The 18978-nt window shown below is 35.9% G+C and overlaps 1 protein-coding gene across 7 annotated transcripts in view; it reads left to right on the top strand.

Annotated features, from left to right (window-relative positions):
• The window catches only part of ABCD3 (ATP binding cassette subfamily D member 3), a 75645-nt gene that overhangs the window by 11129 nt on the left and 45538 nt on the right, over window positions 1–18978 (top strand). For 4 of the 7 annotated variants that reach the window (XM_023641598.2, XM_023641599.2, XM_070268694.1 and 1 more), the window contains exon 2: window positions 15294–15330. In XM_023641598.2, coding sequence (XP_023497366.1) covers window positions 15294–15330 — 37 coding nt within the window. Of the gene's footprint in view, window positions 1–7784; window positions 7989–15293; window positions 15331–18978 lie in introns of all 7 variants that reach the window. The other 3 variants (XM_070268698.1, XM_070268695.1, XM_070268697.1) reach the window with 1 other exon arrangement.

Genomic DNA, 18978 nt, shown 5'->3' with positions numbered 1-18978 from the left:
AGAAAATATCAATGTGGGAGGAAATACAGCATTTATCCAGTACATTCTATTGAATGTTTGTTGTATGGCAGTAGACTAGGCATTGAGATACGAAATTGAATGAACATTATTTCTAACTCCAGTCTTGTGGGGAAATAGAGATACATAGAGAGTTTGTGCAACTCAGTATGACTAGACATGTGGCAGGAACAAAATTCTGTGGGAGGGAGGGCTGAGTTGGGAATGTTTAATTCTTCTGGTTGTTACGGCGGAAGTTTCACATTTGCACCTGACCTGAAGAGCTATGTAGTGTTGTGCTAAGTGGTAGAAGGCTTTCTAGGTAGGGAAAACAGCATGAGCCAAGGCATGGAGTTAGAATTTGAGAAAAAGGGACATGAGTTGGAGATATTACTATTAACTATTTATTGAGCACTTACCATATTTTAGGCATCCTTCTAAATATTTCACATTTATTTCTCACAACAGTCTTTTGAGATAGTTGTTTTATTATCTTCATTTTACTGGTGAGGAATCAGAAAGGTAAAAGTGGTTGTAAGTGTTTTTAAGTTTGAATTAGCCATGTGGAAGGTAAAAGACAGGATAAAGCATTTATATCAAATCCTTCAGATGGGCTTAGATTCAAAAGAACAGTCAAGAATCATTCAGGGGTTATTAAAAAAAGTCATGTTAAATTCAAAGTGAAGTTAATTGTTAAAATTTTATTATAGTATATTAATATTAAAAAATTATATTCATGGTGAAATACTATGATTTTTTAAACCTTTTTATTGTTTATTATATACCTCAAATACAGAAAACTGCATAAAACACATATATAACTTAATGAATTTTTTTTTAACAAAACAAACACCCTTGTAACTACCACCCAGGCCAAGAAATAAATTTTTGCCATCCACCCCAGAAGCCTTCTTCATGCCCCTACGCAGTGACAGCCTCTTTCCTCTCTGCTACTAAAAACTGCTCTCCTGACTTCTATAGTGATTGCATTTTTGCATTTCTTTATAGTTTTATCACCCAAATATGCATTCTTAAGCACTATAATTTAGTTGTGTCTGAGCTTGTTCGTTTTAAGTCTCTCTGAATCTTCACGTCCCCATGCCATCTCTTTTTCCTTCTTACAGTTTATTTGTTGAAGCAACCAGGTATTTTGATGTATACGGATTCTGTAATCTGGATTATGCCAGTGGCATACTTTTTCTTCGTTCTCTGTATTTCCTATAAATTGGTAGTTCGATGTGTTTAGATTTATTTCTGTCTTTTGGACAAGAATGCTTCCTTGGTATTGATGTAGTATACTCTCCATCAAGAGGTATATAGTGTGTCTGGTTGTTTCTCTTTTTGTGATTTTAACAGCCACTGATGCTTGATGCCTAGATCAGTGAATTTATGAGGGTTTGCAGAAGGGTGATATTTGAATTCTTTCATTTCTTCATTTATTAGGTGGAATGCTTCCATGAAAAGAAACTTTCTTCATCTACTATTTGGTTACCCAGTGGTACAGTTCATTTAGGACAGGCAGGATAGATATTTGCTTGTTTACCAGTTTTTAAAATAATGCATTAGTTCCCTGTTATTCTCTGAAGGTGACCAATGAGTTCTTCTTAAGTGTCATTATGAAACTATTGCTTTACTACAAGTAAATAAATATTTAAGGCTCACTATTTTATAGATGCTTTGGAGGACCCTGTTTTCTGAATGCAGTGAATTTTATAAACAGAATATGAAATGTGCCTCAGTTATCAATTCTTCATTGGTATGACTTCTGTATAAATTTTAGAATTACCGTGTTAGGATTTTGATGAAAATTGCTTCTAATCTGTAGATCCATTTCTAATATTGGTTATATTGCCCTCTTTTTTGTTTTCCTCAGTCTTGCCATGAGTTTGTAAAATGTGTTAATTTTTTCAAAATCCAACTTTTAGTTTTGCTTTACTTTTATTGTGTATTTTTATTTCATTATTTTTTGCTTTGATCTGTATTCTTTTGTTCTTTATACTTCAGTTAATTTTGTTATTTTTCTAATGTTCTGAGATACGTAACAAATTTTCAGCCTTTCTTCTTTTCTGACGTATGCATTTAAGGTTATACAGTTCCCTCTAAGCACTGCTTTAGTTGCATCTCACAGGTTTTTTTAATACGTAAACTTATCATTTGGTATGTATATCAGTCATTTAAAAAATTTTTTTATTTTTTTGACCGGTGACTTTTCACAAGTGTATCTCTTTATTTGTGTCATTTATCTATTGTTACATGACAAACCAACCCAAGACTTAGTGGCTTAAAACAGTTATTTTTTCCCCTCTCGGTTCTGGGGGTGGCTGGGCAGTTTCTCTGCTGGTTTTGTCTCGGTTTGCTTGTGAGGGTACGTTCAGCTAGAGGCTTGGCTGCAGTGGGCGGTTCCTATCTGGCGGTTGGTGCTGGCTGCTGGCTAGGTGCCCTGGTTCTCATCTAAGGGACTTTTTATCGCCCAGTAGGCTAGACCAGTTCCTCAGATGGTAGTCTCAGGGCAGCATTCCTAGGGCAAAGGTGAAAGCAGAAGGGCTCCCACCACATTCTGTTGGTTAGAGCTGGCCCAGATTCAAGGATGGGAAAATAGATTCCTCCTTTTTAGGAGGAACACAGGGAATTTGTCTTCATATTTAATCTACCACAGTTTCCAAACATTGGGGAATTTTTCTTGTGTTTTTGCTTTTTGTTGTTGATTACCAGCATAATTGCTTTGTGGTTAGAATATTGATTTCTTTTTTTCTTATTTTATATTACCCCTTCTAGTAGTTTGGAAGTTATTCTCTATTTTATTTTAATTATTTTACTGGTTACTCTAGAAATTTTAACATGTACTTAACTTTTCAAGTCTAAATGTTAATCAGTAATACTTCATTGTCCTCCTGGGCAGTAAAAAGGCTTTAGTGCAGTGACTCCGCTTACTTAATTGTTGATTTATATGCATTTGTTACAGTTTTTTAAAGTACAATAAGACATTATTATTACTGTTTTATATAATATTCATTTAGAGTTAATTACATATTTACCACTTCCTTTGCTTTTCATTTCTTCTTGCAACCTACACCTTCCGACTGGGGTCATCCCGCCAGCCCCAAGTAGTAAGTCCTTTAGAAATTCCTTCAGTGCAAGACTGCTGCCAATGAGCTCTCTCCGTTTTGTCAGTTAATGTCTTTACTTGCCTTCATTCATGAAAGTGTTTTTTCCTGAATATTTAATTTTAGATTGGCGGTAATTTTCTTTCTGTACATTGAAGATTTGATTCTACCATTTTCTGGTTTCCATTATGAATATTGAGAATTCAGCTGTCAGTTTGTAACTGTTGCTTCTTTGAAGGTAATAGGTCTTTTTTTTTTTCCTCCAGCTGCTTTTGATGATTTATATCTCTGTCTTTGGTCTTCTGAAGCTCATTATGATTTGGTTAGGTGTGGATTTATTTATCTGTCCTGCCTGGGATTCACTGGGCCTTTGATTTTGTGGATTGATGTCTGTCTTCCATTTGGGAATATTTTCAGCCATTATACCTTATTTCTTAGTCTTCTTGGACACCAGCTAAGATGGTCTCATTGTAACCACTGTCTCTTACTTTTATTTCTTCATTTTCCTTCTTTTTGTTTTCTCCTTGCTATACTCTGGATAGTCAATTCTGATTTAGCCCCCAATTTAGTAATTTTCTCTTCAGCTGTGTGAAATCTGTTAAGCTTATTGATTAAATATTTAATTTTAATGGTTGTATTTTTTTTTCCTGCTGAGGAAAATTTGCCCTGAGCTAACATCCATTGCCAATCTTCCTCTTTTTTTGCTTAAGGAAGGTTAGCTCTGAGCTAACCTGTGTGCCGATCTTCCTATTTTGTATGTGGGTTGCCACCACAGCATGGGTGACAAGTGGTGTAGGTCTGTGTCCAGGATCCAAACCTGTGAACCTGGGCCGCCAAAGCAGAGTGCACAAACTTAACCACTACACCATGGGGCCAGCTCCCAATTGTTGTAATTTTATTTTTTTGAAATTCCATTTGGTTCTCTTTGGTCTGTATAGCTTTTTATAATTTCCTCATCTTGGTAGATATCTTAGTTTTATGTATTTATTTCTTTAAATATGGTCTGTGTTTTTTTATAGGATGTGTTTGGAAATTCTAACATCTGAAATCTTTTTGGGTATGCTCTGCTTCTGTTTTCTGTAATTTCTGCTGGTTCTTGGCTAGGGAGTCTAGTTTCCTGTATGCTTGATTGTTTTTGATTATGGTCTGGACATTTAAAATTACTTGTAGGAATAATTTTGAGGTGTATAGTAAACATACGTTCCTTTAAGAGGACAGTTTGCTTCCTGAGGTACCTGGGAGCGGTATCAGTCGCAGAACAACTTAAAGCAAGTTTCTTAAGAGCACATTCTAAAATTTTTAGAATAGCATCTTAAAAAAGAGATGCAAGTCTCATATTTCTGATTTCTTATTTTTATTTGCCAGAGGAGTTAGGTCATTGTATGTCTACAAATTGTCACGTTAATTCCTTTCAAATGAACATCTCTATTCTTGAACTTCAGATCTAAACTTTAAAAAAATTGTCTTCTAGACAATTTCATATAATTGCCTTAATGAGACTTGAAATTTAACACATTTACAGTGAGTCCAGTCATTATTTCCCTGAATGTTTCTATTCCTCTTCTTTATTGTGGTTAATGGAATCACTGTCCTCCAGTCCCTCAGGGTGCAAACTGTGAGACTTGAGGAAATATGATCTTAGCCTTTCAGGGCATCAGTTGGAGCTGAAGGTTTCTAATACGTCCTCTATCTTTACGTAGTTCTTTAAGTCTCTGCTCTTCTTCTCTCATTTCCATATTCATTTAGTTCCTAGCTCTTATCTATTCCCTCATCCTGTCATTTTTAGCAGTTTTCCTGCATCTTTTTTTCCATTTCCATAGTTACTGCCTTTGTTCAAGTCTTCATCATGTCTGGGCCCTGATTGACTTCCGTTCTGCTTACGTGCACCTGTGTGCATGCACACACACACACACACACACACACACACACACACACACACACTGTGTTTGATATGTCTATGGAAATGAATTAGAAGAGGATAGAGATGATAAGGAAACTACTTAGAAAGCAGGTGAGAAATTATATTCGTTTACATGAGAAGTTTTGATGGCCTGAATTTAAGTTGTGTCAATAGAGGAAAAGAAGAGCGTAGAGAGAGGTTATATAGGAACGGTATCAGGAAGGGAGAACATTTAAGAATAATTCCCATGTTTGTGGTTTGAGAGGTTGGCTAGAGGAACGTACATTCACTGAGTTAGGGCCCATGTTCAGTAAGAGAAGATGGAAGGAGAGATTTGGGGTGGAAAGGTAGTTCAGACATAGGCATGTTGAGTTTAAAATGGTGTCAGTAGATCCAGGTACAGATACCTTATAAAAAACCAGATATTCAAGTCAGGAGCTCAAGGAAGAAGAGGGAGCTAGAGATTTGGGGGGTCATTAGAGAATGGATGATAGTTAGTATCATGGTTCTGACTAAGGTAGCCTAGAGCAGTATCTCTAGGGCCTAGAGATAATGGATCTAAAGATGTATTCTTCAGGATCCTAAAATTCTATGAGAATTTTCTAATTTTTCATTTTGGTCATAAATTATAAATAAGTTAGTATAAGCACTTCTGGGTCATCTAAATAACTACCATATTGGTATTGCAGATTTTTGTGCCCATCTTTGTGTTTGAATTGTTGCTAAGTGATTGTCTAGAGAGACCACATGTGTGGTAAACAAATCTGCCTTAGAACCTGCATTAGGTTGAGGTGTAATAGTGTAAAACTAAGAAAATCATCTGCAACTTTTGTACTCATATTGAGTTATTTTGCTATTAAAATTTTCTTTTGTAGTGATAATTACAAGTGAAAGATGTTTTCATAGAATTTCTAAGAAACTGAAATCTTATAATGAAGCTTTGGTTTAGAGCAATAGAATAATGTAGTATTTTAATTGTCGCAGACTAATACATGTAGATGATGTGTTCAGGCCAAGTGAAGGCCTTATAAGATGTCATGGTGTTCTCTGAACAAAGTATTTAATGGAAGCTTGAAGAAAGAAAAGTGATGGGATAGCTGACTGATCATGTGGCCCATGGGGGGGTGTGTGTGTATATGTATATTTGTGTGTATGGGTGGGTGTGTATGTATGTGCGTGTATATATGTATGTAATATATATGTATATATGTGCCAAGCATAAAAGTAAATACTTATTTTTGTGAGCAGTTCATTGCATGGATCCCTATTTGTCTCTATAAATATCAACTTGTGGGCCGGCTCCATGGCCAAGTGGTTAAGTTCGTGCGCTCCGCTGCAGTGGCCCAGGGTTCGGATCCTGGGCGCAGACATGGCACCGCTCGTCAGGCCACGTTGAGGCGGCATCCCACATCCCACAACTAGAAGGACTTGCAACTCAGATATACAACCGTGTACATGGGGGGTTTGGGGAGATAAAGCAGGGAAAAAAAAAAAAAAAGATTGGCAACAGTTGTTAGCCCAGGTGCCAATCTTTGGGGGGGGATAAAAAAGAAGAAGATTGGCAATAGTTGTTAGCCCAGGTGCCAATCTTTAAAAAAAAAAGAAAAAAAAATCAACTTGTAACATTTATTGGCACTAGTAAATTAAATATTCATTGAATATTTTAATTTTTAGAATTTTATTTTGGGATATACTAATAAAGTGATTATCCCATCAACTTTAACAAAACAGTGATTTAAAACCAGTTCATTGTTTACAAAAGAAAAGACAATGAATGTTATTAAAAAAGTCTTAGACATCACCTGGAACATACAACACATAATTCTGTACTCTTTTTACCCCAGCACTGATGATTAGTTGTTGCAATGTTATATCACCTGTCATTTTAAATTAATGTTGATTGCTTTTTTACTGCTTTAAAATTTTACCTGTTTTTAAAAGATAAATTTTATTTTGTGATTGTAGAAGAGCTGTAAACAAAAGTAATGTGCACAGAGCATACCTCCTTTTATTGCCCTTCGTGGATGTTGCATTTTTTACAAGACTCTCCACCAGCAAAAAGATTATGACTTGCTGGCTCAGATATGGTTAGTAATTTTTAGTGAAGTATTTTTAATTAAGGTCTGCACATTTTTTTTTTAGATATAATGCTATTGCATGCTTAGTAGACTACAGAATAGTGTAAACATAACTTTTATATGCACGGGGAAACCAAAAAATCTGTGTGACTTGCTTTATTGTGATAGTCGCTTTATTGCAGTGGTCTGGAATTGAACCCTCAAAGTCTCCGAGGTATGCTTATACTTAATTTCATGCTTGTGCATATTTAAGGAGGCACCAGTTTAAGGCAACACTGGGGTCTGTAAGAATTTTTTTTCCTTCAGAAGTAGTTCATACATTACCCTGGGTCTAGGAAATGCTGGCCTAGAAAAATGAACTGAGTGAGAAAAGCTTTAGGGTCAAAATTACTGTTCTGGTTAACTAAATTCTGATTAAAGTTTTGTGTGTTTTTTTTTTAATTAGTCTGAAAGATCTTATCTAAAAACTTCTATATTTTAATCCTTGGCAATTTCTTTTTGCTAGTCTTACAATTTGTCTCCTCTCATCTTTAGCGGAAGTTCCTGCTTGTTAATTTTACGTATTTTGTTGCCATTTTTAAGGAGCAGTTGACTTTGTCTCCCTCTCCCTCACCCCTGCAACAATGGAGAGCAAACGAAATGCGCTGTTCTGTTATTTTCTTGGGAAACAGTCTGTCTGAGGTTGTGGTCAAAATTTTTTTTCAGCTTTATCGAAGCATTATTGATGTATGATAAACTGCTTATATTTAACTTACACAATTTGCTGAGTGTAAACACCTGTGAAACCATCACTGCAATCAAGATGAGGAACATTTCCATCACTCTAAAGATCCCTCATGCCTCTTTGTAGTCAGTTTCCTCCCTGCCACCAGCCTGAAGCAACCACTGATCTGCTTTCTGTAACTACAGGTTAGTTTTGACTCTAGAATTTCATATAAGTGGAATCATACACTATATGCTTTTTTGTCTAGCTGCTTTCTGTCAGCGTAATGATTTTGAGATTCATCCGTGTCATGTGTATCAATTGTTTGTTCTTTTAATTGTTGAATACATTTTATGGATATACCACAATTTTTTAATCCATTTGCTTGTTGATGGACATTTGGATTGTTTCCAGGTTTTGACTATTAAAAATAAAGCTGCTATGAACATTTGTGTAAAGACTGTGTGTGGGCATATGCTTTCATTTCCCTTGAGCAAATACTTAGTAGTGGAATGGCTGGATTGTCTGGTAGGTATATGATTAACTTTTTAAGAAACTGCCAAACTGTTTTCAAAGTGATCGTACCATTGTTTTACTCCCATCAGCTGTATAAGAAAATTCCAGTTGCTGCACATCCTTGATAACACTTGGTATGGTCAGTCTTTTTAACCTTAGCCATTCTAGTGGATGTGTGTAGTGGTTTCTCATTGTGGTGTTAATTTGCATTTCCCTAGGAACTAATGACTTTGAGCACTTTCATGTGTTCATTTTCCATCCATCCATTTTCTTTGGCAAAGTGTTTAAATCTTTAAATGAGTTGTCTTCTTATTTGATTGTAAGAGTTTGTTGTGTATTCTGGATACAAGTTTTTTCTTGGATATATCTTTTGCAAATATTTTGTCCTAGTTGGTGGCTTGTCTTTTAATTTTTTTTCTTTAAAGATTGGCACTCAAGCTAACATCTCTTGCCAGTCTTCTTTTGTTCCTTCTTCTTCTTCTCCCCAAAGCCCCCCAGTATATAGTTGTATATTCTAGTTGTAGGTCCTTCTGGCTCTGCTATATGGGACACCGCCTCAGCATGGTTTGATGAGAGGTGCTAGGTCCACACCTAGGATCTGAACCGACAAAACCCTGGGCTGCCGAAGTGGAGTGTGAACTTAACCACTTAGCCATGGGGCCACCCCCTTAATTTTCTTTTTTTAAAAAATTTGAGTTAATAATAGTTTACATCATTGTACCATTTCAGTTGTATGTTATTTCTTATCTGTCACCATCTAAGTGCTCCCCTTCACCCCCTGTGCTCACCTGTCACCCCCCTTCCCCTGGTAACCACTGAGCTGTTTTCTTTGATCATGTGTTTGTTTATATTCCATGTATGAGTGAAATTATATGGTGTTTGTCTTTCTCTGTCTGGCTTATTTTACTTAGCATAATTCATTCCAGGTCCGTCCATGTTGTTGCAAATGGGATGATTTTGTCTCTTTTTTATGGCTGAGTAGTATTCCATTGTATATACATCCACATCTTCCTTATCCAATCATCAGTGGATGGGCACTTGGATTGTTTTCCATGTCTCGGCTATTGTGAATAGTGCTGCGATGAACATAAGGGTACATATGTTACTTTGGATTGTTGATTTCAAGTTGTCTGGGTAGATACCCAGTAGTGAGATAGCTGGGTCATAAGGTAGTTCTATTTTTAGTCTTTTGAGGAATCTCCGTACTGTTTTCCATAGTGGCTGCATCAGTTTGCATTCCCACCAGTAGTGCTAAAGCAATACTGAGAAAAAAGAACAAAGCTGGAGGCATCACAATCCCTGACTTCAAAATGTACCACAAAGCCATAGAGATCAAAACATGGTACTGGTACAAAAGAAGACACACGGATCAATGGAACAGAACTGAAAGCCAAGAAATAAAACCACACATATACACTGCTGCTTCATTTCTTTTTTGTCTCAGTTCTCTCTCCTCCTCTATCTGGAGCAGTTCAACGTGTCTGTCTTTGATTGTGCTGATATGCTCCTCTATGATGTCTGCTGGAGTGTTCAGGGAACCCATATTGTGTTTTATTTCTTCTATTGTGTCTTTCATCTCTAATATTTCTGATTGATTCTTCTTTATAGTTTCAATCTCTTTTGTGAAGTAGCTCCTGAACTTGTTGAATTGTTTCTTTACATTCTTTTTTAACTCACTGAGTTTTTTGATGATAGCTATTTTGAATTCTTTGTCATTTAGATTACATATTTCTTTGTTCTCAGGACTGATTTCTGGGTACTTACCATTTTCTCTCTGGTCTGGAGATCTGATATAATGTTTGATATTGCTAGAAAGAGTGGCTCTGTTTTTTAGCATCCTGGTGTTATTTGGTTGCAGTTACTGCCTATTGCCACTGGGTGGGGGTCAAGGCCTGGATATTCTGAGCCCTCTGCCTTCAGCCAAGATCCCAGGCACTGCAGCCTGGGCGGGTAGGGGAGGGGTGCTTTCTCCTGTGTGCTCTTTGGGTTTTCTCGCTCTGCTCTTGTTGTCTGCTCTCCTGGGGTGTTGGCTTGATAAGGTCACCCCCTGTGAAAGCTTTCGCCTCGATAGAGGGCTTCTCTCTAGGCTGCAAGGGCCCACCAGGGATCCTTGATGCTCCTGTGCACTAACACCCTCTCCCCTGTTCCTTCCCTCTCAGAGGCCTCCTGCAGTCCTGGATCACAGTCTTTGGGGGAGGGAGTGAAGTTTTCTCTTACCCTGTTCCACCTCCTCCAAGAGGGGCTCCAGCCTCTCCACCCTCCATTGTATGGCTGCGTGGGTCTCTCCTACATTTTTTGTGCTGTGTTTAGATGTCCTCTGTTAGAATATGAATGTCCTTTTTGTTGTATATTGGAGGGGAGAGATCACTGGGGAAGCTCACTCCACCATGATACTGACGTCACTCCCCTTTAATTTTCTTAATAATGTCTTTTGAGAAGCAAACATTTAAAGTTTTGATAAAGTCCAATTTATTGATTTTTTTTCCTTGTATAGTTTGTACTTTGTGTGTCTTATTTAATGTCTTTAACTCAAGATTACTAAAATTTTCTCCTGTTTTTTTCTAGAAATTTCATAGTGTTAGCTCTTACATTTAGGTCTATGTTCCACTTCAGATTAATTTTTGTATGTGGTGTGCAATGAGAGTTGAGGTTCGTTTTTTTTGCATATGGCTATCCACTTGATCCAGTACCATTTGTTTAAAAGATTATCCTTTCCCTGTTGGAATTGCATTGGCACCTTTGTCTTAAATCAGTTGACCATATATGTGTGAGTCTACTTCTGGACTTTTCTGTTTCTTTGATCTATATTTATACTCCAATGTCAGACTCTCTTGATTACTATAGCTTTATGATAAGCCTTGAAATCAGGTACAGTTTCTCCAACTTTGCTCTTTTAAAAAATTTATTGGTTATTCTAGCCTTTGTATTTGCATATGGATTTTAGAATCAACTTGTCACTCTACAAAAAAGCCTGATAGGATTTTGATTGGAATTGCATTGAATTTCTAAATCAATTTGGGGAGAATTGACATCTTAACAATATTTAAATTTCAATTTCCAGTTCTTTGCTCATATGTAGAAATACAGTTAGTATTTATGTATAGATGTTGTATCCTGGACCTTGGTTGAACTCAGTTAGCTTTTTTGTAGACTCCTTAGGATTTTCTATGTAGATGTGTATGGAGTCTGCAGTCGTTTCTTTCCTTTCTGTGTGCCTTTTATTTCTTTTTCTTACCTTATTGTCTGTGACCTCCAGTAACAATATTGGATAGATGTGGTAAGAGTTGTCATCTTTGCCGTGTTCCAGAACTTAGCAGAGACTCAGTCTTTCATTATGATAGTATGATGATAGTTGTAGGGTTTTGTTGATGTCCTTTGTTAGATTGAGGAAGTTCCTTTTTATTCCTCCTTTGATGAGAGTTTTTACGAGGAATAGGTGTTGGATTTCGTCAAAGACCTTTTCTGTATCTGTTGATATGACATGTGGGTTTTTTTAGACTGTTAATATAGTGAGTTACATTGATTTTTCAGATGTTAACCTGACCTTCCATTTCTTGGGTAAAATCCTCCTATAGTTTTTATAAATAGTTATCAGTCTTTTCTTGCCAAAGAAAAACGAGAAGTTTGCACCAAGCACTTCTTGCAGTATTCTAAAGTACAAAGGTTGTCTTGAGGGAAAGCACTGGTGCAATTTACTTGTGAACTGAACTTTTTTGTGAGCATCATTTTTACTTGAAAGAATGACTGAATAACTCTGGTTATTTAGCCTTGAGTATTGCAGGCATTTTCGGGTAATGCCATCAAGGAAAAAGAACTGGCAGTGTTTGTTACTAATGTTACAATTTAGGCTTTCAAGTGAAAATTAGAATTTGGAAAACTTGTCTTTGTTACCATGAGCTTGATAGCTTCCCAATGCTTAAGACTTTTCTAATGAGACTGTTACAGTATTAACAAATGTAATTTTTAAAAATATTATATAATGAAATATATTACCTTCATTGATATGGTTTCAGACTACACTGCAACATTATAGTATCACAGAAGAATATCCACAGTTATTAAAATACTCCTGTTTTACAACTGCCTGTATGTATTGCCGTAGATATTCTAGAGAGAATGCAGGCTCAGATGTGAGAATCCAGTTGTCTTCTATTAAGCCACATGTTAATGAGATTTGCCAAAATATAAACCAGTGCCACTTTTCTTACTAAATTGTTTTGTTTGGGAAAATACAGCTATTTTTATAAAAATTTTATTTAATGTTCATTGTGTTTATTATCTTCAAATAAGTAAATACTTTAAAAATTTCTGAGGTCAAATTTCCATATGATAAATATCCACAGATATAACACAAATAAATAAAAGCTTTTTGGGATCCTGAGACCACAAGGTATGAAAAGTGCTGATCCAGAATGGTGCCTAGTATATAGTAAGCAATTAGTAAACATTTGAATGATTCTTGACCATGTCACTTTTATAATTTACCTGTCTTTTCAGTAGTACATGTATTTGATAGTGTATCTTTTTTATGTCTTTCTTTCATACTCTAGCAGCCAAGTTGTTTTCCATATCTTGTCCTGGTAATGTGATTCTCTTTTCCTTGCCTCTGCTCAGGCAGAGCTATTGGGCAGGCAATGAAAAGAATTGATACAGCACCTGACGTATTTTGGAAAGCTTGCTGACTTATTGAGCAAGAAAAAAATAGATGAGCAGCTCCTGTCAAAATGAGATCACTATTAGTATAATAGACTGGTTATACAAGTGGTCATGAGTCACAAGATTTAAAAATACTTTCAGTTGGTTATACCCTGAAATGTAACAAGACAACTGATAGTACTGATTGTTATAAATGTTACAGATAGCTTGCCATTAGTGGCAAATATTAATATATTTTGAATATATTGAATACTTTTATTTTAATTTATTTAGCTGATAAATTGATCATTTCAGTAGCCAAAAGGAATATACAAGAGTAAAAGACATGTTTGTTGGAAAGCCTTTTTAGTTTCATAGGATAAAAATCAAGAAAAGGGAAATAATGAATTTTTGTTAGATTTGAATCTACCTTCTAGTAGATCATGTTTTTGGAAGTAAATTAACTTCTCTCCAGTCTTTAGCATGACATTTCAAGTGAAAAAAATGTAACCCATGAAATAGGATTCTAGTATACTGCTCTCATTTATCCTAAGTGATCGATATATAGTTGTATAGCTAGTATCTTCAAAATTGAGAACATCTGTGGAAAACATCAAAGAATTCTTTAAAAGAAGGAATTTAGAAAGCCTTAGAAAAGAGGGCTCATAATTAACTGTGCATGCCTGAACGTATATATAAAAAGCATTTTCTGAACTAGTTTTTGCAATCTCAAAAATTTAAAAACAGATAAAACAATCCTGTGATATATTTGAAGTTAGAAACGATAGTAAACCTGGGCACTGTTAAAATAAGACCATCTACTGAATTGTAGTTAAGTTTCGGTTTCTAGCCTTGTTTAGTTACCTGGTATCTTAGTACTTAAAATGTTCATTCTACAGATTGTTGGAGCTCAGCTAGGTGTTGAACATAGGGGATTGAGTAACATATGACCCCTGTAGTAGATACGGAGATGTGCTGCCCAGATTCCCCTTCAAAGAAGGGCTTACTGTCCAGCTGTGAGGAGTGCGGATCACCAGGTAACCCCTACTGCCCCCACCTTAGGATCTGCCTTAGCCGCAGAGCCACCTCCCCTGAGGTCTTACCTCTTTGGAGTGGCATGCATTTGCACTGAGCAAGGAAGAGGTATAAAGACCTGACCATTTCAGCCCATCACAGAGCACCCTGATGGACCGTGCTTGCTTCAGGGCTTCCCACCTGGATAGCTGAAATTTTCTTGGGCCTGCATCACAGTTTTTCTGCCCAGTCTTGCTTTGCTCACCTTCCTTTCTCAGTGTGATCAGTAATTAACATTTTCTACCTCAAACACCACCTCACCTTTACTTTGGAGAAGCCAACCTATAATAGCTCCTGATCTTATGGAGCTAATTTCCTGGGGGGGAATATGCATTAAACAAGAGATTTAAAATGTGATCAATGTTATATAGAAACATAGGATGCTATAGTAATGTGCTATAAAAAGAACCTAAGCCTGGTTATTATTTTGTTTAGGGAAGTAGCCTGGATTAATAATAGTCAGACCTGGGTTCAAGTGCCAAATTAACTGCTTTGAGTGCCATGAACCTTGGCATGCTCTTGACTCTTTTCCCAGCCAGTTTTTCATTTGTAACATGGGAGTGACACGTGGTTTTCTCGTCCTTTAGGTAACTAACCTGGGATTATTCACAAGGCTAGGAAAAGATTCCCAGCAGCAGGAGAGAGGGCCCAATGCACAAACATTTTTCAAGCCCTTGCTTGTGTCAGTTTGCTAATGTCCCATTGGCCAAAGCAGTTCACATGGCCAAGCCTTGATCCAAGGATGGAGAAATAGACTTCTCCTCTCTATAGGAGAATTTGTAAATAAGTGTGTGTGTGTGTGTGTGTCAATTGTCAACATGATGCCTGATACGCCATAGTAGTAGTTAACATTTACTGAGCACTTTCTATAAATTATACTTAGTAAGAGGCAGCTGGGCTATTTAATATATTCTATTTCCGTATGATATGTAAAAGAAGAAACTCATTTGGAGAATTTGGTATATTCTTTTGATATCTTAAAATAATTTTTTGGGGCTGGCCCCATGGCCGAGTGGTTAAGTTCACGTGCTCCCGTGCGGGCGGCCCAGTGTTTCGTTGGTTCGAATCCTGGGCGCGGACATGGCACTGCTCATCAAACCATTCTGAGGCAGTGTCCCACATGCCACAACTAGAAGGACCCACAACGAAGATTGTACAACTATGTACCGGGGGGCTTTGGGGAGAAAAAGGAAAAAAACTAAAAGCTTTAAAAAAAATAATAATAATTTTTATGGTGGGAACAGTTTGCAAGTAAAGCTTTTTCTCTTTTTTCTTTTTCTCTACAGTAAGAAAAATGGAAAACCACCATTACAGAACAATGAGGTAAAATTTTAAATCATCTCTTTGGGATTTCGTGCATATGTTTCATTTATTTTGTAGTATAATTTTTGAATTAGGATAAAATCATAGAATTGAAGAATTAGAAGGAAACTTAAATATCATCTCCAATGTACTACCTATTATAGGACTTCTTCCTGAAATAGGAATCCTTGATAGGTGACTTGAATCTGTTCATTTGATGGAGAGTACTACATAGGAGACAGCCATAACTGTTTTAGTTCTAGCCTGTGATGAGATTAATCTTTTCCCTCTAGCCTCTTAATGATTGACTCTATTTTGTCTTTTGTAGCAACACAGGCCAAGTTTACTCTTATTTTCTCTAATGGACTTTCATACTGTTTAAACATAGTCGTTATCTTCGGAGTCTTTTTTTCCATGCTAAGCAACCTGCATTCCTTCATCTGTTTCTCACGTGACGTGGTTTCTGATCCTTTTTCAATTCTGTATGCATTCCTGTGGACCTGGACTAGTGTGTTTGTCTACACATTATGCTTAGAGTAGAATGTGGTTGTCCAGATGTGGTCTGGCTAGCATGGAATACAACAGCGCTATTACATCTCTTGGTGTGAACACTATATTGCTAGAATTCAGCCTAAAGTTGCTTTTACTTTTCTAGCCATAACTGCCGTTTACATTTGGAGTTTATGGTGAATGGTCATCTTCAGATGTCTTTCTGATGAATGACTCTGTTGACAGGTCTTCTACATTTGTATTCATTAGTTGATGTCTTTCTTTTCTTTAATAACAGTTTTATTGAGATATAATTTACATACCATAAAATCCATCCATTTAAATGTACAATTCAGTGGTTTTAGTATTTTCACAGAATTGTACGGCCATCGCCACTATCTAATAGAAAATTTTCATCTCCCCAAAAAGAAATTCCTTACCCTTTAGTAGTCGTTTCTCATTACCCTTCCCTCCAAGCCCCTGGCAACCACTAATCTACATTCTGTTTTTATTGATTTGCGTATTTTGGACATTTCATATAAGTAGAATTATGTAATATGTGGCTTTTTATGACTGGCTTCTTCCACTTAGCACAATGTTTTCAAGGTTCATCTGTGTTGTTGCATGTGTCAGTATTTCATTCCTTTTTATTGCTGAATAGTATTGCATTGTATGGATATGCCACATTTTATTTATCCGTTCATCAGTTGAGGGAAATTTAGCTTGTTTCCCCTTTTTGGCTATTATGAATGATGCTGCTATGAACATTGATGTGCATGTTTTTGTGTGGACATATGTTTTCTTTTCTCTTAGATATATACCTAGGAGTAGAATTGCTGGGTCATATGTTAACTCACTTGCTTTCTTTTAAATAAACGTTAATTTATCCCTGTAGATGTCAGCTTATTGCGTCTATTAGTCTGTTCTATAGTATATCGACACTATTAGTGTAATTTTGAATGTAATTCTAACATCTAGTATGTTAGGTAGAAGTATTACCAACAGAGTTAATTCACTTTCTCTTTCTGCCTCAAAATAGCAGATAGTATTGATGAGGTAAGGACCAAGGAAATCCCTCTGTGGCATGTCTTAATCTTTGTTTTTGTTTTTTTTTTTTTTGGTTATGGTTTATTCAGCTTTGACTATATCCAACTGTAGCAAAATCTGGTTTTTATTTTCTCCTTTAAGACCACAATAATTTTATAAGAAACATCAAATTCCTTGATTAATTTATTAATTCATTTATTGGGTCGATCTGTCAACAAATATTGATTGAGCCCCTCATATATGCCTGGCATTGTTCTTGGCTCTGGGTGCATAGCAGTTATAAAAATGAGTCCCTGCCCTCATGGAGCTTCCATTGTACAAGTCAGCTAATATACTGGTGTAGTATCCTTAACAGAGAAGGAAATTAGAAGAGTTTGGCATGACTTATTTCTAGTAAACTCATGCTGGCTCTTAGTTATCAGTGTCTCTTAAGTCTTCCTAAACTCTCCATATTAATGTCTAACTAATCTCTGAATATCATGGAAATTGACATTAAAATTGCTATTCTTTATTTTCCATACTGTTTTTCCCAGGCTTTGAAAAATGAGAGAAGATATGCTTATCTCCAGTCTTTTGGCATATCTCCATCTTCATAATCTCTCATATCTAAATTATATTTGAGTAATCAAACCTCAGTTATCCTAGCTGTATCTGCTGTCTGCGTATCTGTGAGTTCTAGGACATCATTGAAACTAGTCAGTACAGCTAAATTCATTCGCTCATTTTTTGATTCTTCCTACTTTTTGTACTTTTTTTTTTAGCATATTCTTATTTGCAAATCATATAATGTGGCCAAAATAAATTTAGGGTAGATTAAATGGTTGACCAAAAAAAAGATCTAAGACAGTATGCACACTGATAGCACATTTGTAAAATTTATAGGAAGTTCACACACATATATATATGATAAAATGAAATCTGGTGAGATATGTGTCAAATATTAATAGTTGATATCTCTAAATGGTAGGTATAGGCTCCTTATTTTTGCTCATCAGGATTTTCTAGTTTTTCTACAGTGAATGTTACTTATGAGGGAAAGCAATTATAAAAAGGGAATCTTTTCACTGAAATATTTTATAATCTTTGGTTGGATGAGTGGAGTGAGAATTTTCATAAGACATGAGATTTAAGAAGGAGAAAAAGATTGAATGGAGTTAGAAAATAGTATAAAGAGATAATTGATTTGCCTTTAAAATACTGCTCATTTGGGGCCGGCCTGGTGGTGCACCGGTTAAGTGCGCATGTTGCGCTTTGATGGCCCAGGATTTGCTGGTTTGGATCCCGGGTGCAGACATGGCACTGCTTGGCAAGCCATGCTGTGGTAGGCATCCCACATATAAAGTAGAGGAAGATGGGCATGGATGTTAGCTCAGGGCCAGTCTTCCTCAGCAAAAAATGAGGAGGATTGGCAGCAGATGTTAGCTCAAGGCTAACCTTCCTCAAAAAAAAAAAAAATACTGCTCATTTAATTTTGACGTAATATGCATGGTATAAAGTTCAAAATATATAAAGGTAAACACTGTGCTGGGTTTGGTATTTAACATTCCCATGCATATTCTTATACTTTTGGTGGGTGTGTATGTATGTATATCTTCGTAAACAATATAGATAGAATTATTTTGCGTATTGAAAATTTCTATAAATCTAATCATTTTATGTATCATTTCACTTTTTTTCCCAGCATGTTATTTTAGATCGTTTATGTTGATAAGCGTAGATCTAGTTAATTTAACTATTCTATAGTATTCTACTGTATGAATATGAGCTGCTTCCTTTTTTACAATTATGTAGAATTTTCATTGCATACATTTATCATAATTTATGTAATTATCTCATTATTGATGAACATTTAAGTTTTTAATTTTATAGTATTATAAACAGTGTGCAAGTTTTTTTTATTTCTGTCTTTAAGCATATGTGCAGGAATAGCTGTAGGATACGTTCTTAAAAGTAAAGTTGCAGCGTTATTTTACATTTTATAGTCAGTGTACGTTTTATATTTTGATAGATGGTACATAATAGTTGTACTAATTTACACTTTCTCCAACAATATGTAGTAATGCTTACACTCTTGATGGCACCATATGGCCTTTTATTTTGTTTGCTATTTCAAACATTGATCTTTTTCGGTCA

This window comes from Equus caballus, chromosome 5 (assembly GCF_041296265.1).
Source record: "Equus caballus isolate H_3958 breed thoroughbred chromosome 5, TB-T2T, whole genome shotgun sequence".
Taxonomy (NCBI): domain Eukaryota; kingdom Metazoa; phylum Chordata; class Mammalia; order Perissodactyla; family Equidae; genus Equus; species Equus caballus.
Note: the sequence above shows the minus strand (reverse complement) of the source record. Positions and strands in the feature narration are given on the sequence as shown.